The sequence below is a fragment of the Eleginops maclovinus genome, chromosome 19 (genome assembly GCF_036324505.1).
Source record: "Eleginops maclovinus isolate JMC-PN-2008 ecotype Puerto Natales chromosome 19, JC_Emac_rtc_rv5, whole genome shotgun sequence".
Taxonomy (NCBI): domain Eukaryota; kingdom Metazoa; phylum Chordata; class Actinopteri; order Perciformes; family Eleginopidae; genus Eleginops; species Eleginops maclovinus.
Window position 1 is genome coordinate 12,089,368 of NC_086367.1, and position 22,716 is coordinate 12,112,083.

General features: G+C 41.6%; 1 protein-coding gene across 1 annotated transcript in view; it reads right to left on the minus strand.

The window, feature by feature from the left end:
* The window catches only part of ttll5 (tubulin tyrosine ligase-like family, member 5), a 45,222-nt gene that overhangs the window by 15,049 nt on the left and 7,457 nt on the right, over positions 1–22,716 (minus strand). The window contains 20 exon segments of the mRNA XM_063909193.1: positions 2,909–2,933; positions 2,936–3,047; positions 5,007–5,185; positions 5,436–6,011; positions 6,287–6,435; positions 6,559–6,650; positions 6,755–6,901; positions 7,312–7,429; positions 8,398–8,653; positions 8,897–9,045; positions 9,627–9,689; positions 10,465–10,556; positions 10,666–10,773; positions 11,691–11,738; positions 12,425–12,519; positions 15,617–15,678; positions 16,029–16,110; positions 21,972–22,079; positions 22,297–22,388; positions 22,488–22,589. Of these exon segments, the coding sequence (XP_063765263.1) occupies positions 2,909–2,933; positions 2,936–3,047; positions 5,007–5,185; positions 5,436–6,011; positions 6,287–6,435; positions 6,559–6,650; positions 6,755–6,901; positions 7,312–7,429; positions 8,398–8,653; positions 8,897–9,045; positions 9,627–9,689; positions 10,465–10,556; positions 10,666–10,773; positions 11,691–11,738; positions 12,425–12,519; positions 15,617–15,678; positions 16,029–16,110; positions 21,972–22,079; positions 22,297–22,388; positions 22,488–22,589 (2,655 nt within the window).

Consider the following 22,716-nt stretch of genomic DNA (forward strand, 5'->3'; position numbering starts at 1 on the left):
AACATCCATCCATTCCCTGGAATTTCACTCTTTCTTACCTTAAGGGTTCTCCCTCCTATAACCACATCTGGCTCCAATCAAATGTGAATAAAAAAACTCTCTTTTCTAAATTCAAAGGGAGAAAGACATCAAACCAATTTTGTGGGGACTCTGCCCTCCTTCAAAGAAGTTTTCAATTTTCACCAGTGCTTTTCTGATTAGTTGGGTTGTTGGTTCAGCAAATGTGCTGTCATAAAATCCTTTGGAATGGTATGTTCTTACAAGATTCAACCAAGTCAAACATCAATCCAACAAGTATTGAACAGGACTAAAAATACCCTGCATAAGAAGGGTTGTGGTATTTTTCAGTTCTAGCTGTGCTGGAGAGAACACTGCAGAGGTAATAGGTTTGCGATCATTTGTACATACAGCTAGAAGATAAATATTGAGGCCATTTTTATGGCTTGGGACAAATCTTATTAATGCAAATTCACATGACTATTAACTGCTAGTGACTCAATACAAGACTGTATCTGTAAATCTAATCAAATTTCCCAAAACTAAGATGCTACTTTGAAAAAACTGTTACAAAACACAGGTTGTTGTTTTTGAATGTAGTCTGAATGTCAGAGTGTTTTAAACAGCTTTCATTATTACACAAGTACATTGAATGGAAATATTCATTAACGTTTCAGGAGGTCCAACTCCGGAATGGACCCCCCCACTTCACTGTGGCTGTGTGAGTACGTGCCGTTTGGTTTGAAAGCCCTCCGGTTGTCGGCATACTGCAGTGAGGCAGCAGCTCTCAGAGTGCTGATGAAGCATACCTGGTAGATCCTGGCAGCGGTACTTCAAAGAGCTGCGCTACTCTTTGAAACCCATCATACTTCACCCCTGTGGTTGCTAAAAGAGCCAGTGTGCTTAACAGTTTCAGGATGTTTGGCACAAACCATCAGCCTGAGTGTTGGAGGGGAATAGAGGGGGGGGGCGTTGGGGCAGGATATTCTGTGTTATAAGAAACAGCTCCGAGGTGAAATCAAGGCAATTTATCCTAATATCTTATTAAAGACATGAGAGGTGAACGCCAAACCAGGGGCAGGGAGATCTGGGGTACAAGAGAGCGTTTTGTTTTTGCAAGCCAGTGACAAATGGGTAGATGAAGGGAGCTGTGTATTTTCTGGAGACATTGAGAAATAAGCTTTCCAACAAAGGGTACTGTATATTCCTCCTTACATACATTTTTATCCTGACATGTGAAAACCTGTATTTTGTGATAAATGAAGTGCCAAATTGATACAGGAAAGGCTAAAATAGACAAAGGGAAATTACTACATTCATAGAAGCAATGTAGGATCCAATCAAAGCAGTAGAGCTGTAAAAATGGGAGACCAAAAGATGATTTCTGTTTCCACAGTTTAATATATAAAAGCAACGAGAGGCTATCCGTGAAATTATAAATTCTATTAAATCTCTCTTCTTGGTTTGTGGAAATAAAAACACTTTACAAAAGGAAAAGGCCAGACATTCCTGGAATTCCCTGACAGCTCAATACATAAGGAAGGGCAGGACTGGAAAAACAGAGTCCAAGATCAAGGCCAAGCTGTCTGAGACATTGTCACTCACATATCAAGACAAAAACAAAACACCGCTCAATAAGTTACACCTTCAAATAGCCGGGTCACTATCCAAGCACAGAGCAGGGCTGTGTGATCATATTCTGTCCTTCTGTTTCCTTCTCCCCTCAGAGCAGCGTGAGAGGGGTGAGATATGGGGTAAGGAAGGCGACAGCGGGGGTGTCAATGGCGAGAGCCTGGAGCAGACAGACTATGTGGGTGTTGACATTGCCCCTTCACCATCGCCTCCACCCTGCCAATGCAATGTATTACGTTGCCAGCATGCTTCACACACTCCCGCCACTCAGCAGCCAAATCTAGTGCTACTTAGCTCCACAAAGCACTATTAAAAAGAGGATGAAATGCCAATTTCCAGGCATGTATTGAACTTCCCTGCCCAGAGGAGTGTTGGTGCTTGGCAATCCTTTTCCAAAAACTAACACTCTTCAATCTGAAAATTCGTCAGAGACTATTAAAAAAGCATTTAGATTCTATTGAGTGTGACCAAATAGGCAACCACAATCTAAGTGTCTACAGTACAGACTTGTGTAAAGTTCATTAGGCAGAAAATCCTCAGCATTCAAGTGGCCAAAGTGACGACTACTTAATAGGTAAACAGCTTTCTTTCCTTGCAAACACTTCAAGAATCAAACTCAACTATAGGATTTAAAGGCTCTATGACATATTTTTACAAACTACAACGTCTTTGAGTACATCATACAGCAAGTCAGACTCTCAGAGGGAGATTTGCTGTTTTCTTTGGCACTGCACTCCATTGAGACTGTTACACACTATTCCTTCTCTGCTGCCTCAGGGGAGGGCAAATAAATGGTGCATTTGAGCACAATAGTGAAATTTGACCATAGGGAGAACTTGTGTGCCAAATGCAAACGTGGAGCAATAGAGGAAGAACTGTAACCATTTCCAACAAATGGTCCAACTGAAATCACATTTTCTTTAAATGTATTCCAATGAATGTATCTATCATAAAACTATCATGAAACCTTTCTTGGACAATAGTTGTATTCAAACTTTGTATCTATCATATACCCATTCCACTACTTGCCGATTCCAAGTACTAATCTTATACCAGCTCTTACACGGTCCAATTTTAAATATCTTTATACCACGCGGTGTAAAGCCCTTTGGAATCATTTTTAGCTTATATAACATGAGACCAGGGATTTGTGGGCCACTAAAAACTGGCCACCAAAAGACACGTCATTTCATGAAATTTCCTGTGTTATGTATTTCAGATATGCTTGTTTTGAACTGGAAAAATATCCCCTGGGTAATGCCACATGTCTTTGTCTCACCTTGTGCTGCAACACCGATCTGCTCCGAGTGCACAGCCTTCAGCGGCCCTGGTGTTGTTGCAGCAGTAGGCCGCACTTTGGGGTTCAGCGTGGCGCTCTCTTTGCCCATCATCCTGTTTGCCAGGTTCAGGTTGGTCAACTGTGGGCAGCAGAGAAAAAAAAAATCAACAGATGATGCAACGCAAATCATTTAAAGCCCTTTTTCTTCAAAATGTATTTATAATATCTAGTTGTTTCTTATAAATGCTAAGTCACTAAACATTCCATGACTAATCCCTAAATCAATGGGAATGCTTGATGAATAAGCAGTCATATTGTGTTCCTCCCTACATCGACCACCTCATTCTCTTGTCTCTGGGGGCTGTGTGAAATGTACACACAGCACATGGCAGAGCCAGTCTCTGCTCAGCACTAAATCCAGGTGGTCCCCCCCCCCAACCGACTCCTCCATCTCTGACAGAATCAGCTATCATGACTCGCCAGCCCAAATCTGTTTACGACTACTGTACCTCTGTGCTGCTCTGTACTACCCTGGGAATTATGTTCAGTGAGATCTAATGGGAGAATAAATTACACTGCTGTGGCGTTTTATTTACTTTATATCCTCCTGAGCACTAAATAGTCCAATGGGAAAATTGTAATGCTGCCAAGCCTTGTACGACATGAAAAATGTATCAGCATGGTGTTACACAGCCTCAGCTCTTAGTAACTTATTAAGGTAGACTGGCCATATTCTTATTATTTGATTTAAACACACAAGCGCCAATATTCCTGTGCTTACATTTTGATGAGATCAAACTAGTATGTATATAAACCATAATAAATATTTATTTTACACACAAGGCACAGTTACCATCATCCAGTGTATATAATTGCCATAATGCCCCATTGTCTAAGGTCATGTACACTGGCTTGTCCAATTGGGACACAGTGTTAACAGGATGTCTCATAATAATATATTCTACAAACATACACACATGCTGGAAGGACTTTATTCAGTTTATTAAAAGGCGACTTCTGTGTGCCTGCATTTCCTCAAGTTCAGTCCCTGTTTTGTAAACATGTGATCTGGCATGAGAGCGAGCAATTACTTGAACATTAGAGGTCAACTAGAGCAGCAGGGTGTTTTTCATGTTTACAATGTTCCCCATTTAGTTCAGCCAGTGATTCAAGGACTTCAAATCTCAGCCCCCCCAAAAAACAAGAAAAACACTTTGAGCCCTTAAGTGCAAAACACTGGACTATTTCACTCTGTAAAACAAACTACTGCAATGAACCTGGAATCACTAATCATAAGAAATACAGCAAACACCTTTCAGATAGACAGGATAAAATACAGTCGAAAGGAAGCCATAAAATCTGAAGTCTGTGTGGTCTGGTGCCATCACAAAAAAACTTTGACAGTGAGGCATAGGAGAAGGTGGAAGAGGAGGAGGAGGAGGGAGGGAAGGTGGAGGGTCTCCACACGCCGACTGACAAACCTTTGGGGAATATAAGAGAGGTGGTGATGGAGCCAATGGAGCTGCCGCTCCCCTGCTCAGTGCCAATTTGCTACATTCCTCTATTTATAAGCATCAATTACCACAAAAAAGTGGCTGCTTGTTAAGTATCAACAGAAATCACTCCCCCATGGTGCATCTGATAATGAGACCTCACACAGAGCGCAGGCTTGATGCGGCTCACCACTGTTTAGGCCAGCCAGCTTTAAACCCCAGTTCCAGATCCACCCCCGCACCAACACCAACCCCAGCCCACAGACTGCAGGCGAGCCGAGGACAGAAGGAGGAAGGTGCACGGTGCGAGGCAGCAGACCCTCCGGCTCCAACAGGTCTGCAGAGCGAATGAGCAGCTAGATGCCGCCAATCAGCATGGGGTCAGAGCCAGGTTTATGCATCAACAAAGAGAAATGTCAGAGACCTCACAGTGAGACACTCCTGCAGCGGGCCCAGATTATTCTCCCTTATATGAAACATTACACAGATCACTTTACAATCGCTTAATAACTCATTGTAGCTTCTTATCCGCATGAAAACTTCTGCTCCGGATGGGAGTAGCTGTCGCCTCAGGAAATATAGAGGTAAAAACTTAATGAACTCACGTGCTGTGTCAGCAGGTTGATGTGACTGGAGCTGGTATAGTGGCGAGCTACCTGCTTGTCAGCCAGCTTCTTGAGCGCTGAGATGAAGGCCTGCTGGTTAGACTGGGCTTGGGAGTTTAACTCCTTTATCGTCCCTGATGAGTTTGACTTCAGTTTACTGGAACTGCTCCTTTTGATCACTGACACTGAGAATGACAAACACTAATGTGAGAACATGGAAGTGAATCTGTTAATTACCAGCATAATCCATTATAATCCACCTTTGATCCAGATTCAATCTTTTTATTGTCAATTGATACCCCGTTTTATATGATATAAAACAGAGAAAAGTAGGAACTATTTTTTCTATGGAATCATTAAAAAGCTGTTATTTTTTGTGGGTTAGTTGATTAATTGTTGCAGCTCTGAAGCACAGAAAAGTTATTTTACCTTGGCCCGCAGAGGTGGGTCTAGAGAGCTTCTGACTATAAATGTGCGTGGCACTCGGGAGGGAAGTGGTAGCTCCGGAGGTCTGAGATGACATGGTAAAGGACTGAATCCTCCTAAGAACCTGGGTCGGTGTTCCAGCGCAGGCGGTGTTAGAGCCAGTGGAAGCAAATGTCCAGGTTGCTTTTGGTGGCTGTGTGACCATGAGGGTGGGGGTGTACGCAGGAGGGTCACAGAGGGTCTCAGAAAGACAGAACTGAGACTTAGACAGGGACTGTGCATAGGATGGCGGCTGAAGAGGTGGTGGCGGTGGCGGACAATGAAGAGGCAGGGACGTGGGTGCAGGGGAGTCGTGCTGCAGGGGAAAATGTGTGCGGTCTAGAGTCACAGGGAAGCCAGAGCAGTGCTGGGAGGCCCTGACTTCTGGCTGGATTCTACCAAATCTAGCTGCTGCCTGTTGGTCTTCAGTATGGACAGGAGGCTGTCTCTCAGTGACCTTGATGTCCGGGTCACTGCTGAATTTCCCAGTGGAGAGCGAGGACTCTGAAGCGCTGGAATCCTCTTTGGCCACAGATAGAGCTGTTCAAAAGAGGAAAGAAGCCAGAGCTCCTTTATCATGAGTTAGCCATTCCTCGGCTCTGACACACATTTATTTTCCCCAAATGAGTTCTAATCGTTTGAAGCTGACCTCTTCTTTACCCTAGATGACTCAATCTTTTTCCCCTTAACTTTTTTTTGGGCCTACAAAGCTAAACAATTCCTGTTTACTGTGCTTGAATGATAAAATATTAAACATAAACCAGACCTTCAGTAACAAAAATATTGGGGAAAAAATCACAAGGACGAAAACTCACTTTTGGAATTCTCACAGTGGCCTGAATCTCCCGAGGCGTTTACTTCATGAACGTCTTTCTTAGCACTCCTTACTTTGGTTCCTAGGAAGACATTGGCTGATTTATTTTTCTGTGTGTAGAATGTCAGGACTTCCTCCAGATCGTTTTCACTGTAGAGAAAAAAGATAAATGAGTATAGCAGATTGAGAACCCTCTTCAGGCAGTAGCATATTACTGGACCAGGGAAGAGCCAAGCAGTGAACAATGGTCAGTGGGCTCGCCAATCCACTAACCTTGCAGCAGTGATGTACTCCTGAAACACACCAGGGTTAATACAACGCTCTTCTTTGCTGTTCTCCTGGTTTTTCACAATATGTTCGGTTTCCTGAGAAGATAGGAAAGAATAAGACCGCATAATGTGGATAATGTTTTCCAATGTTTGCATCATGTCCTAGATTTGTGATTTTGTGGTAGTCTGGGAATGGGCACCTTGTTGTAACAGTGGATAAACTCTCCTAGCTGGTGGGACAGGATGCGTCTGCGGTCTTGGATTGGAAGCTGGCGACTGGGCAGGACCACCTTTATGTCTTGTTGAAGGTTACTGGCTGCTCTTCTCAGGAAGCGAATCACCAGCTCCTGTTCAGACAAAAAAACATTCATGAGGAATATCTTATCAATTCCCTGAAACTACAGATTTATCCTACCACACTTTTTCTTCTGTCAGGGTTCAAAGCCATAAAAAACATTGAGAACCTTTCATTTAATAACCTACAGATCGACATTGAGTTTCCCCGAAGGTTTGAGGTCACTGATGCTGATGTATGTCGTAACAATACAGACTTTCCAAACTTTCTACAGAGACTACGTTTTCCATGATGTGGCCACAAAATGTCTTAAACAAAGCTACAGCCAGGGTGCATATGAGTAACAGTATAATAATAACAAGGGGAAATCTGGCATCATCTATACATTCAAAGGAGGAACAATGCCCCAGGTATTCCAGCCTTGTCTGTTTATTAGGAAAAGGAGGTTAAAAATCATTATACCATTTGGTCGTTGTCCTTGTCTGGCCAAGCTGGGATGGCGTTGGCTCTGCTTTCTGCCAGCAGCCTTTGCTGGACTCGCTGCAGGTATGAGGAAAAAGCCATCCGGGCCTGCACTTTACTGGAGAGAAGAGGGAGGAAAAAAACAGTTTATAAAAAAAACATTTACCATACTTGTGGCATTGGAATCTGTGATACAAGCAGAAATGAATGCTGTATATTCATTAGCTGACATATCATCCAGAAAAAAGAGAGAAAACAGGTATGTATCACTTTCAACCAAAGGTTGTTGAAACACCCTGTATCTTGTCCTGCATCGGTATTAAAATGATAAACTGTCTTTGTAACTTGGAAAGAGTGCTCTCATTGGACACTGAAATGAAGAAAATGTTTTGGAAAAAGGTGTCAAACACAAACATTGATACGCTGTACTATAATTTCCCTGCTCCATGTACAGTCCTGGCAAGCACTGAGGAATTTCTACAAACTCAGACTTGTTATTGTAATTCTTCCTGCAATTATAATTTCAGGCTCACTTTAACATCAACATCAGACCACAGTCTTTGTTGCACTTAGGTGTAGTAGTATGCAAAGACTGCCATATGATGGTATTAAGAATATATGGGATACTTCATGAATTAGTGTAAGTGTATATAAAAAGTGAAGATGTCTTTATACTTATAAACGCAGTATGTATGTTAATGTCATCTATCACTTCTTTCCTACAACAGTCAGCCTGTAGCTACCACAGAATGCAATAAACATGTAAGATTCAGAGTACAGAAGTAGAGACGGTGTTATTAACAGAAGCATGAAAGATAAATAGGAAAAATAAGTACTTTCTATGCATATTTAAGTTGTGGCAGACTTTGTGACTCGATTAAATATATATGCGATTAAAAAGAAAGTCACAAGCACATAGCTACATAGAATGATTAATGCTCAAACAAGCTGATCAAAACACATTTTATGCAATGGGGTTTTCACTTTATATTATTTAAATGTGGTAAGTGCATTAGTGCGTGTTGTATTAGCAAACGCAGTGAGGGAGGCAGCTGAAAGCAGCAGCGGCCGTGAATAACCACAGACCTGAGGTCCCATCCCTGCTGCAGGATGTTGAGCAGGTTGACTCTGGGTCTGGCAGTGAACATGGCTGCCTCTGAGCTGGACAGAGGGTTGCCATGGCAGCGCTCCAGTGGTGTGGCCACTTGTTTTCTTTGCTCTGCTACCAAATCCCTGTGTGAGACCCGCTCCAGAGCTTGTTTCACCAACTCTCTCTCGTCCCGAACGCACTCCTCTCCCTCCTGACTGCTGCTCTCAGCTGGGGAGGTCTTGGATTCTTTCCCTGAGGTAAACAGCATTGCAGAAAAAAGACAAATGTCAGTTTGACAATTTCAACAAAATACACTCAAAATAGGGTTCTGATGTTGCCGAAATGAAATGAACTCATTCAGAGTCATATTTGGCCAACCTTACCGTGACACAGGGGAGTTTTTTTTTTTGGAAACAAAAGGGCTTTGGCATGTAATGTCATCACACTGCTAAAAAAGCAGTTCCCTGAATTAAGGCAAGAACACAACAGGCCTACCCGATTTCTTCTTCGCTTCAGCAGAGCGATGAGTCAGGTGGCGCTGTCTCGCCTTACGTGCCTCCAGAGACAGCAGCTTCCTCTCGTACTGGACGACGTGACAGCAGTGGACGGCGTCCACCTCCAGCTGCACATTCCCACTCCCATTCCTGAGAGACAGAACAAAACATATGAGCACATAACATGGTAACAACTATTATGATTTATATATGTAATATCATCAACAATTACAAAAGCAGTTCTCCGAAAGACTAATGGGGTTAAGCAGCGCGTCCAGAAGCTGACGTGAGAGAAAGTGGTGTTCCAAAGGGGAGAGGATAAATAGCAGATAATAACGAGCAGTGATAGTCTGGCTACCTTACGATCACAGAAAAATCCTACATGGGCTAAATAGGGGTGTAAAACCCTCGACAAAGCTGTGGTTAAAACTTGCAAGCCCATAATGATTCAAATAACACAGACGCATGTTGTATTACTTATAACAAAAATTGTGGTTCAATAAAGTGCCACAGTTCATCTATAATTGTCTTTCCCCTACAGCCCCAAATATCCGCAGCAACGCTACATACGCATTGGGCGCATGCTGGAAAAGCTGACTGCTTCGCCTCCTCAGCTGTTCCTCTCACCTATCCAATGGTAAGACCAAACAAACGCCATGTAGATTCCAACTGTTTCCACAAATAAAGGGGGAGATTTATTCCCAAATCCCAACCACAATGGAAATACTTACCTTCCATGGAAAAGTCGGTTTGCCAACATGTAGTTCAATGATGTCTTGGACTCCAGATATCCACTGACAGAAAATAGATAATAAGCAAATTACAATCCTGTCAAAGGCAGGAGTCCCAATAAGCCTCAACTTTTCTCACTTGCAGAAACTGTGACTAAAACGTCTGTCATATAGCTACTCTGGAAGCAGCCACTGTTAAATGCCCCAATAACTCCCTCATACCGCTAGATAATATGCTTTTAAAAAATGCCACAAAACCCTACGGCTATGTTAGCCTTGGATCTAATCAAACATCATATCCTCGTAAAGAAATATGAATTTTAAGCACAAAAACAGATTTCGTCTCAAGAGCTCAAATGCCCTTTTAAATATAAAAGTCACTGACGGTTATACAGTAAGCTCTTTTTTTGGTACATAATACACAGAGTCTAATGCAGAGGTGAGAGAAGTACTCAGATCTTGTTATTGAGTAAAAGTAGTAGTACCAGAGTGTAGGAATACTCTGTTACAAGTAAAAGTCATGCATTCAAAATGTTACCCAAGTAAAAGTACAAAAATATTAGCATTTAAATATACTTAAAATATATATACTCATTAGTACTCAGTATGCAGATTGGTCCATTTCAGAATAATATATATTATATGTTTTGATTATAATTATTGAAGTGTTTATCAAAGCTTGTGAATTTACTCCAGGTGTAACTCAAGTCTTATTTAAGTGTTGATTATATTTCACATCATTAATCCAAATTTGCAAAGTAACTAAAGGTATTAAATACATTTAGTGTTAACATTATAATCAAACACCCCTTGTGTATTCCTTCTTGGCTCGGCTTACCCATAGATCTCCCATGTTTCTGCGGTGGGGAAGATCCTCACGAAGCCTCCTCGTCGTTCATACTCTTCCTTTATCCGCCTCAACACTTTGACCTATAATTGAAAAAGAAAAGAAACAGTTTTCACTGTTCTTGTCTTGGAAAGTCTTAACTCAAGAACATCAAACACATCAAGTCACATACATCCATCCTAAAGGCCTTACCTCCTCAGCAGTCATGCTCAGAGTGCTGTCTCCTTGGCCTTGTTTGGGTCCTGGCTTGTCTTTGGACCCCTCTGTTTCTGAGTTACTGGCTGACGCTGGCCTCTGCCGCTACAGGGGAGAAAAGTAAAGATGAAATCCCCCCATGAACATTCATTCTTCCTTCCAAAATAAATACTTGCCAATATATGAAAGTCACTGAGTTGTTTAAAATTAGGATACATGTAACTGTGCCTGCAGGTTGCAAGAATAAATGCAAATGTTACACTTTTGAGCAAGACCTCATTTGTTACAAACAAGTAGCCTACTAATCTGAAACACACTTCTCATTTATAAATAGAAAATGCTCAAAATACAGCTTTTGTAACAAAAAATGATCCTCTCTTATTTTCTCCGACACATTTTTGTTATGCATTGGCATTCCTGGCTTCCTCCTCGCTGCATGCAATACCAAGCTGTGATTGACAACTTTGGCATTCAGGTTAGAACTCGAGCCAGAGAGAGGAGCACAACTGTACAGGATCACATACAGAATTTGTCATCTAAATAGCAGGGGGATTACATTTAATTTGTCTGATGCGGCTGGGGGGGGATAGAAAGGCAGCCAAAAAGTGACAGGGCCTAATCCTTCAGAAAAAGACTCATCTGTTGCCTCTAATCATAGCAAAGGGAAGGGGAAAGGTCCTTGTGGTTCTGCAACATCCTCTGTGGTTTAGTATCAGGCTTGTTTTATGTACGTCTGAAGAATTCTATATAATAAGTTTCTGAGTTTTGGCACGAGTGGTGCATTGCAGCATTAAAAGCACTTGCCTAGTGAGGCTACTTTGCTAATGTAATGAGCATTCTATTAAGTAAAGCATTAGGAATCGATACAAGCCGCCTGTCTCTTTCTTTTTGTCAAAAAGAAAAGCAACTTAATCAAATGTGCAAAAAGCAATGTCTTACCGGTAATGTAACAGGCATCCGGGAATTGCAAAGAAACAAAGTAAAAGAAGATTAATACGTCTGAGTCTGGAAGGGAAACTCACCATTCTGTTTGTGCTGTGTGCAGTGGCTGTCGGTGCAGAAAGAGGTTTCTAAGAGGCAATGAGTGAAGACATGAGTGTTGGGTGAGCATTTACTGTTTAACCTTTGTGGAGGCGAACACAGCATGCTCCATCGACATTAAACAATGAAACATTGTTACTGTATGTCTAAACAGGCATTTACACAATATAGGGTGGAGCCCAAATCTGTCTGATTTAGTAATCTCCCTGCAGCAGATCCTGCGTCAAAACTGGGTGCAGTAGTCGAATGGAGGGAGCCAAGCGCATTAGCTGTTGTGGCATCATTAGGCAACAAGGCCTAGAGAGAGCATTATTCACTTGATTAGAAATTATAAAACAATACGCCACACAGAATAGTGCTTACAAACTGATGTCACTCAAACGGTGTAATTACATTAGCAGTTGTTTTGCATTACAGTGAATTTTCCATGAGGGTAGGAGAAGAGCTCAATGGCAGTGGCAGCAATGTATTGTAAGCAACACAGAGATGAAGACAAGAATGGGAATGTTTCACAAGGAAGGGTGAATGAGTGCAGCTCTTGGCTTGGCTCCTCTGTGTGTGTGTGTGTGTGTGTGTGTGTGTGTGTGTGTGTGTGTGTGTGTGTGTGTGTGTGTGTGTGTGTGTGTGTGTGTGTGTGTGTGTGTGTGTGTGTGTGTGTGTGTGTGTGTGTGTGTGTGTGTGAGAGAGAGAGTGTGTGTGTGTGAGCATCCAGTACCTGTGTTTTCCCTGCTGATGGGGGCCTGAGGCCGGGGTCCAGGGGGACTCGGTCAGAGCGTGGTTTTCTCGATAGGGGGTCTTGACACACAAAGCCTGCGGGGATACAGAAGAGCCATAAAGGGGTATATCAATGACATCAGGCCATTAACATGTTACTCATTCCCATGACCTTCATATATTGCATCAGATCTCCAATGTTGGTGCAAGAAACCACAGCAGAGCGGGGGACACAGAGGCAATAAATTACATCTGAGTCAACAATATTTTTTTTAACAATATCATGTTAACTTAAACACATTATATTAGATTTCAGAAAAAGGCAGAAATGTTATGATTTAGTGTCACGCCACACCCCCCTGATGTAACCTTTTTTTAAAGAAAATATTGATATTTTGGCAAATACACCTATTCGCTCTCTTGCCCAGTTAGATGAGAAGATTGATACCACTCTTATATCTGTCCGTTACCATCAAATATAAAGCTACAGCCAGCAGTTTGTTAGTTTAGCATAAAGACTAGAAAAAAGGTGGAAAAAGCTGGTCTTCCTCTATCTAATGAACAATTATTAAAACATTTAAAAAGTAATAAAGTGCACTGACTGACATTTGTTTGGTCAAAGATTAAAGTGTTGAAACTAAAAATGTATATGTAGAATTGGAGGTTTGAGCATATTTTGTACTATGTCAGTTGTTCTCAACCTTTTTGGGGCCCCCTGCGCCCCCCTATCCATTATCCAGGTCCCTTACCGCCCACCATCAAATAAAATGTAAGCTAATTGTCTCCTCTGAATTTGGATTATTATTCTTAATATTTGTTTTTTATATTACATATTGATTATATTAATTTAGTATTTAAATTATGATATTATTTTTCTTATTATGAGGCTGTGATAACTAAAATTCACTGAGATTGAAGTTATAGAATAACATTTTTAAATAATAATAAATATAATATTCTAAAAATAATTTTGTTGTTGTTGTTTTTACCTTCAATGGCCCTAATACGACATCTACCCAGGGAGAAAAAAAAACCAATAGAAATGTTATTCAGGAATGTTAAACAAATGCAACGGTAAGAAGTTTGAGATTCAAACAACGTGCGGTCCAACGGAAAACAAGCAGCCTCCAAAGGGAAAAAGTCGGAGGATTACTGGAACGTAGCAAGGACTCCTCTTAACTTTAAAAAGAAAATAGCGAATTGCTCTCATAGTAAGTTTCTTCACTGCAGGTTGCAGAGAAGTTAGTTTCAGTCGTAGTGCGCTGGAGGCCATCAAGTCTAAGCAATTACGGGACTTGGACTGGATGTGGAGGACCTGGCTGAATCCTTGTTCAACCAGATATGTTGTGGGAATAGGAAAGAAGAAGCAGCTTGTTTTTCTCCCAGAGAGAGCCGGGTAACGCTCAGCATATTTGAGCCTCATGCTGCCCCAGCCAGAGATGAGAAAAGTAGCACGGGTATGTATATGTAACTCCCTAACCTAGACCCTAGAGTCTAAGGACACTCCTTTCCACTCATAAAACTTGATTTTAAAACATATAAAAAAGGGAGAAAGTGCTTGTGAGCTTTTTTTGTTACTGTCCGACAGAGCTTGGGTAGGTTCCCTTAATGCAAAGCTAGGCTAACAGACAGCTTGCTATCTACCTCGACAAAATAGCAAATACTCACATTTCTTTACACATTAACTTTTTTATTTAGAAAAGAGGATATGTTTTCTTACTGGGATATACTACTTGGCTCCATACATTTACATTCTAGTGGTATTTGATAAGGGTGGGGAAAAATGTTTGTTATTTACATTTCCCACTAAGATGTTCCCACCCAGTTAATAAGATTTAACTCTCTAATCTTTTGTTTATTAATTCCCACATTCCCTCAAGGCTAACTAATTCTAAAAGTAGAAAGCTAGAGAAATATGTTAATGTTGCATCTTGCCATAACAATTTAAGTGATTTAAGTCTATTGACAGCTCGGAGCTTGAGGCTGTTTGTGCTGCCTCATCTAAGCCGTCAGGTTAGAATCAGGCCCCTGCCAATCTCTTGCCTAAACACAACAATTATTACAAACATGGACGACACAGAGCTGACAGCTTCACACAGGCGGAAAATGAATGCTAATGGAATGCTGTCATTATTTACAGGTCTGGGATGCAACCCAAGTGTTATCAGCCAACGGCGACTTAGTTTGTTTGGTACATAATAGATGTGCTATGTTTTACATGCCACTGCTCATTTTCCCCAGACCCGCAGTAACGTCTCAGTCCAAAGATAACTGGCAATTTATGATTCTAAGCTTTCATTTAATGAGCTGGAGGGAAGGGTTTCCAGCCACAGCATGGCCTAGGCTAATACACGCACGTATGTGCACTCACACACACACACAAAACCCATTTCTTTATTATTAATAATTAGGCTGAAACCACAGACTTAATGGTTCAGTGTCAGTTTATATGGACGCCTGATAATCAGTGGGCTCAATATATCCTATGAATAGTATTAGGCATAAATCAGAAGATTAAGTGCAGTTAAGCAATCAAGTGATGTGAAGATTTGGTAAATATTTGTCTTTTTTTTTACTTGTACTTTGTACAAGTATGACATTCTCCGTGGTTTAACCTTCAACATTACTAATTATTATGAGCCCTTAAAATTCAATAATTAAGATGGGAGGAGACATAACAGACTCATCTCATTCCTGTTGGAAACAGTGTTGTATAAACAGTGCATCAGCCTTGGGCCTGCCATTCTTTTGTATCTTCATGCAAAAGAATGCATTAATTTAACATGTTGGATCCAGTTTCTCAAGAAAGGTAAATGACTACAAATCAGCTCTGTCTGTTGACGATTTGGTCCACCAGTCATTTTCTGTTAATTAATGAAGTCTGCGGTTAATTCTCTCAACAATGGAGCCCCTATTATGAAGTCATACCGCTATTTTTGGCAGTTTGCACAAACTCATCGAGCGGAATAAAGGAAAAACAATAAGCATTAAACAATAGACGACTGTCTGTGCCTGCTTAAACCTGCTGGTTTCAAGTGATAGCCAGCTAGCATCTATGCCAAACGTATGAGTAATCAAGAAGTTAATACAGTTATTTCCCCAGCATATCAGTTACTAATGTAATGGGTTTTAAAATGTGCATGAACTTCATATGGAAGTTGTATTAAGTCATTGTTTCAGCATGTATACTCACCCACAAGTGAAAACATGTCTGCAATCATGCTAGCCTTTATCTTCAGATCCAAGGGCGCATCACTGTAAATAAGTTGATTTAAGAAATTACTATTTAAAAAAAGGAAACAACTGTGCAAACAAGAAATCTAAAACACTGGTTAAAGATATTGAGTCATAACAAGATAGAGATCCCTTGCTTGACCTTGACTAAACGGGTTAAACTTTTTTTGGGGAATTAAACCTGATGGTATGCTTTTACAAACGAACGGCATGTGCCATTTTCTTCAATGTGGCATTCATAAGCATCTTTTTTCGGTTGCATATTTTAAAAAACATCAACCTTGTTTGACTTGGTTGGGAAAAAGCAACAGGTCCAATAACAGATTGTCTTGAAACAACTTAATAAACATGATTAAGACCGTGTCACTCACCATGCCAGGGAGGGAGAAAGATTCACCTCCAACAACCAGGGTTTGAGGTTGGAGTCAATGAGCACGTCAAAGCCATACAGTTCTGCAGAAGGAAACACAAAATGAATCAAAATGTTTTCACCACAGACCGGGAAGCTGAACAAGAAAAACCTCTTTACATCTGCTCACTGCAAATAAAGTATGAAGGCTATCAAAGTCACTAAAGTTTTATCATGGCTCCATTATGTGGCATTTGGCAACATGGCCTTTCCTGTTACTGATTACACGCATGTTATATCCAAAATCACACAAGAGAGAAACATTCACCGAAGCCTGCTACTGAGGGATTGGCTCAATTACGTTAACTAAGTACATACACATTTCATCTGTCATGAAGTTCGTTACGCAAGACGGCAGATCAAAAACACAATGTGGCTGTGAATATTTTCATACATACAGTCAATACTTTTCTCATGAGGGGGGAGGTTAGGCAGCGTACATAGTGTCACTACATATTAACAAGTGGGACGGTGCTCTAATGGATAACAGAGAAAGCTTCAGCCCCCTCATAACGTTTGCCCAACTGGGGCAATAAACCATATACTCCTGAAGTACAAAGCTAGAAGTTTGACAGCTTTTCGAAGTGGCTGAAACCTGGGGAATTAGGAATCCTTATGATATATATTGTTTATATTTCACTCCAATAACAGCTAAGCTCTGAGTTGACACAGTAAAAGCTTCTTACAAAGTGGTCAGGAAGTGCTCTGTGTAAAAATCCATCCATTCTATTCCAATTTTCCCACTTGTTTCACTGACTGATATATGGCTCACTGCGACATGTACACTATGAAAGACTGCTCTGGGGAGTGTCACCCTGTAAGCCAACGACTCAGCAGCAGCGTGCGGGGAAACCACAGTACTTTACAGGGATAGGGCAAAGAGAGCCAGGGGAAAAATCCTTCTCATGGCTCTTCAAAAGAATAGACTGTGTTGAGAATGGGCCAGGGGGGGTTGGAGGTTTCAAAGCTGCCATAACCAGCAGTGTTTGTTCTAGCATCTCAGGTCAGTGCCAGTGTTAAGCATACAAAAGGCAAGCGTGACAGCGAGCAATGGCTTTATATTGCACTCAGTTGGATAATGTTAGGCTGGGCAATTCAGTTTAACAGTTAAATGTATTTGGCTGTACATCACTTACATAACTTTTCATGGCGGTACATAATTGTAGTTTCTTCACCTATACAGCTGTCAAACATCAAGTAGTATTACTTGACAATGTGTATATAGTTGGTATTTTAATTAAAGTAGCACTGATTTTACACAACAGAATCAGGCTTCCTACTAACCGGGGGCATGGGGTTTTAAATACATGAGCACTTACCAGACAGTGAGACTCTAACAAGCTGCTATCAAATTGCATTAGAGGAAATTTAGTATCCAGGGTTTTTCCACACTGTTTCAATTTTGACTGTTCTTTTTAGTCTTGTTAGTCTCGCAATTCAATAGAGGTGTAGTATTAAAAATCATTGGATTACTCTTTCATGATTTTATTAAAAACATATGTTTTATCACTACTTGTGTTTTTAAGTTTGGGAAAATATAGTGGATATTTTCACTGGGCTACACAACATGGGTCAGGAGGTCCACATACTGTACGGTGGCATCATGAGGTGAAATTGTGTAACAGTAAACTGTATTTCCATAATGGAGGTGCACTCGGCTGGGTTCCAAGATCAGTCGCCAAAAGCAGCAACTGAAGCTGCCGCTGCCATCTTTCACTTCTGAGGAACGACAGGAGGGACCCCCACTGCTATACAGTACTCACTCACTCAGCGCACTAAGATTTTATTTTCCACTTGCCAGCTTATCCCCTTCTACTCACTTCTGTATAAAAACATGCACATAAAACATTATGCATTAGTCTTGGAGTACTGGAATAAATGGGTTTGAGGCTGCAGTGCCGCTCCAGCGTGGCACCACAACAACAGGGGAAAATGGGGAGGTGTTACACCAACTCACCAGCCCCCGACAAGCAGGCTCCATGTGCCGCTCATTTTCCCCCAATTAGGAGCAGACGCCGCTCCTGCCCCATGAGCCCGCTCCCTCGCTAGACACGTTTGTTCTATAGCTCGACCGCTGCCGGGGGCGCGCTGTTAAATGTGCCCGCAGAGAGGCCACAACAAGCATCAGAGACAAGGAGAGGAGAGGCAGGGTGCACCCACATCACACCCATAAAAGAGGGAGGGGGAGAAAAAATGTCATAGTGTAAAGAGATTCATTTTTTTTCATTGTTGGATGGGTGCTGCTGGAAACTGCACCACAAAAGACAAACGCCCAAAAACAATAATCTTCCCGCCCTGGCCATGCAGCCGGTTGGCCCACAACAACAGCAACATAAAGTGTTCCTTCATGTGTTTTCTTCACAGGCAACGACAATTGGATCGCTCTTGCATCATTCTGAGATAAATTATTGCCTGTGAAGAGCTTCCCTGCTGGTGGAGGGATCACAGCGGAGCAGCTTGGAGCCACAATCATCATAAAAAACACTCTTGAGGACAACAAATTAAAGATAACACAGCAGCCTTATTATGATAGCGGGACCCAAGGCATGAATCATTCTGTAAAGATTTTGAGTTACAGGTCAGCCACACTGTCATCACAGGCAGACAACCCCGTGCTGCAGTGCAGTGTGGGAGTCAAATGTAAGACAGGGAGAGTGGTTCACAGACGGGGGATCCAACCACACTCAGCACTTAACGAGGGACGTTCAGTGGAACACAGGACCAGTAAGTGGAATGTTTTGTGTGTAATAAAATAGGTCTTTGGCTTGGCTAATCAGATCTTAGTCAAAACATCTCGTAATCAGCATCCCTCAGCAAAAAGCCTGTCCATTAATCACACGGCAGCAGTAAGGAGCAGCATGGGTGGCATTTTTCTCCCCACACACACGCACACACACACTCTCACACACACATTTCTTACCGATGTAAAACTAAAAAATCTGTTGTTTTTATTTCTTCCCACATGAGACATTACGGAGCTATAAAAAGCTTTTGTTACAGTACGCCCATTTAGATACGGATGTGCAATTTGAGCAAAGGGAAGAAATCCCATTTGAAAACAATAAACATAGTATTAAAGCCATTAATAGACATTAAAATTGCAGGCAACAATTTGCAGTAAATTAAGATTATAATGTGCTTTATGATCCTGCGTGGCTCCCTTCCAGAGAAGCCAGAGAGCGTATAAAACCTCTTAACAATGGCTGCTTTTATCAACACATTCCCTGCCCTAGCACGCATGTATTTGCTGCCCTGCATTCTGAAGCTTTACCTGTTTACAATTACTGGCAGCTGCCAAGGCCCAGGATGAATGCTTGTAGGTTACAGTAGGGGCGGGAAATTAGTAAGTGCAGGACAAAGCAAAAGGGAGTCGGAGAGGTTGACTGAACATGACTCCTTGGTGGTTTGGGCGTTTTTTTTTTTTAAAGATATACTCGACTGGACTCCCTGGAGCTTAGACAGACCTGTGTGTTTGTAAAACTCTGGTTCCTACATGTCTCTGTGTTCATACTGTCCATACATACTCACTCACGCAACATGACCACACGGGGAGAAACAGATGAACAGAGAGAGGATGAGGGTGGTCCTCTGGAACCGTCAGTGTCTGTCTCAGGAAACTTAATCCTGTATAGACAGACTATGAATGCTGTAATTAACTTGCTTGAGGCCATTTGAAGACAACAAAATTACACTAAACTCAATGGTAAACTGATACAACTGAAGTAGGGTAATGGGTATGTTCACAGCAGACCACAGCGTATAAAATATCATAGAGAAGGTGTAGAATCTAATTGCTCCTGTGCCACACAATGACACTGATGTAGTATCAATGTCTGTAGAAGTGTCTATAGGGTTTTGTATTATATTTCCAAATTGTCGTACACGGATGTAAACGCTCTCAAACACGTGTAAAAAGTCATTATTTTGTTGTTCATGGCTTCATTTCCAACCAAATGTGGACTGAGATGAAATATTAATTAAGTCATATTAATCACTTAGTCATTAGTCTTATGTCTCAACACCTTTATCTCTAAGTACTGAAGTTGCTGCTCATCATTTTTATAGCCATGGATGTGTACTTACTTACCTACTTACATACTTATTCTAGTATAACTATGGGTGCTTTTCTTCTATATACTAATATGCTAGTTATTGCATGCCTTTTTTTTACTATGCCTCTTTTGCTGTAACAAATGTACATTTCCCAACTGCGGGACTAATAAAGGATTTCTGATTCAGATTGTGATTATTCTCTGTTGCTGCCTACAGAGCTGCACAACTAACACACAAATAATGTCACCTCCATCTGTTTTTGATTCCATATTCTCACCATTTCCTTTCCTATCCAACTATTTTAGATGTATACTTTAGATGTACTAACCTTTATGATGGTGTTTCCCTCCTCTCAACCAGTAAAAACATTTATTTCCACTAAATCTAAAGGCCATTGTGAGACACCCACTTGGTGAAGGGTAGTAATGTGTGTACATGGGCATGGTAATATATTTTTCAGTAAAAAAAACTTTGGATTTCGATTGTATTCCTGATTATAATCCCTATTTATCACTAAATGTATCAATAAATGTGTGTAAAAACACATATCCCAGGCTAATCTGAATGAGTGAATGACTGAGAATTTGAGCAAATTTGTTTTTCTATCACACCAAAGATATTTCTCATCTGGTTGTTTATTCATCACGTGTGTGTGTGAGAGCCAGGTTGAGGGTTGGTAAGCCACGTTTCCCTGTAAATACCTGCATGGTCAACATTCACACCCTGAGCTAAGATGGTTTTTCAACATATCAGTTATGCTCAGGGTGCAGATAGCATCATTATGCAGGCGGCTGTCAGATGGTGTGACTCTGGGCTGTTACGCGCCCCATACAGCCCAAACAACCACCAATCAGGGGGGCTATTATGTCTACAGCAGCCTGTCACAACTGCAACAGCCCTTTATTCTTTCTAACATCTGAGGGGTGAAAAGGAGTGTGAGCAAACGAGGGAGAATCATAAACAAATAGTAACAGCGCGAGGAGAGGAAAAAGAGACAGTGGTGCTGAGGGAGGCTTGGCCAACGCGCTCGTTTCTGAAACCCCAAATCTCAGAGAGACTGCCAGACAGGGAGAGAGGGAGAGAGAGAGAGCGCCGACAATTAGTGCCAACACTAACATGGGTAATGGCTCCAAAATGGAGTTCACACGAGCCCGCTGTTAGGCAAGAGCAGCCAAGAAAACAGTCAGCCTAAATCAGGGCCGGCCTGAATAGGAACGCAGTGAAAAAGCAAATGCCTGCTTCAGTCAATAGGCCCTCCACGACCTGACAGCCATTCAGAGGGCAGCGACAGGCAGGAAGGCTCCACACTGAGGGACGACTGTCTGCAAGCTCAGCTCGGCTCACTGGAGAAAGACTATAGAGGAACTGCTGGACAATGCATGAAACTCAAAGGAAGTGTGAGCGGTGAGGTATTGACCATGACTAACAATGTGCGAGTGTATTTGCACTGTGTGAGCAAAGAAGGGAAATACATCTCAAGGAAAGTTCTGTGAAGCTGCAATCGTTTTGAAAATGTTACCTAAAAAAAGCAATCACTCGTAGGTGGTTACAATCCGATCCTCCTACAGTCGGCCATTGGAATGAAATCATTAAAGAAATTCATGAGATTGAGAGACTGACATTTTTGTTAAGACTAAGAAACAACTTGTATACTGGAAGACGGTCCCAAAGGTTCAAATATATCTCAAAATGTCTTTCGACTCCAAACTAGGCACTGATGTGGTACTGAAGTTTAGATCAGTGCAGGTGTATGAGCCTTCAAGGGCAATACACACTTCAGTGGTAAACTCCCGTGGATTATATTACAAACGGCATGGTAGAAAACATTTTAAGAAGAATATGAAAGCATTACCAAAGCAGTTAGTCTTGTGGGGAACATACGTCTTGCAGGCGGTGGCTATCTGTAGCTCAGCACTCAGAAGAGCTTTGATGATGAGGTCCTCCACCTGTCTCATCAGCACTGGAACAGACAACATTAAGATAGGATTTGTCACTAGCGTCTAATAATTCTTATATTGGGTTCATTTTGGGACATTTTTGTGATAATCTAAAGGAAAACAGATCGGGCTTTTAGAAAAAAACATGTGTAAACGAGGTCATTTTTTTGCATTGACATCAAATCAAACAGGGAAAGATGAAAGGGATGAGAAAGGGAAGACAATGAAGTTTTGACTCACATGTGGTGTCTTTCCCCTCCTGCTTCAAATACCTCAACAGTGCACTCATACTCCACTTGTTCCCATAATCCTCAACTTCAGGGTCATCGCAGCTGAAAAGGCAGAAATGCACTTCAAACGGTTGAGCTCTAATAATTGGATGAGTCGATCTGGCTTCCCATAGCAGCTCCACATTCACTGGTGAGAGTTACCTGACATAGTCGCTGCTCTTTTTGTTCACGCTGTAGTTTGTGAGATGCATGAACGTGTTCTTTATGTTCTTTGAAGTCCGGTCATACTTGACTGTGGCAAATCTGCAGAGAAATGATGGTGAAAACATGTCTGTCATCCAACAGTCGCACTAAATATCTAACTGCTATAGTGACCACATTCATAAGGCTTGAATAAGTGATGGGGGGCACTTTGGAGTTTGTTGGAGAT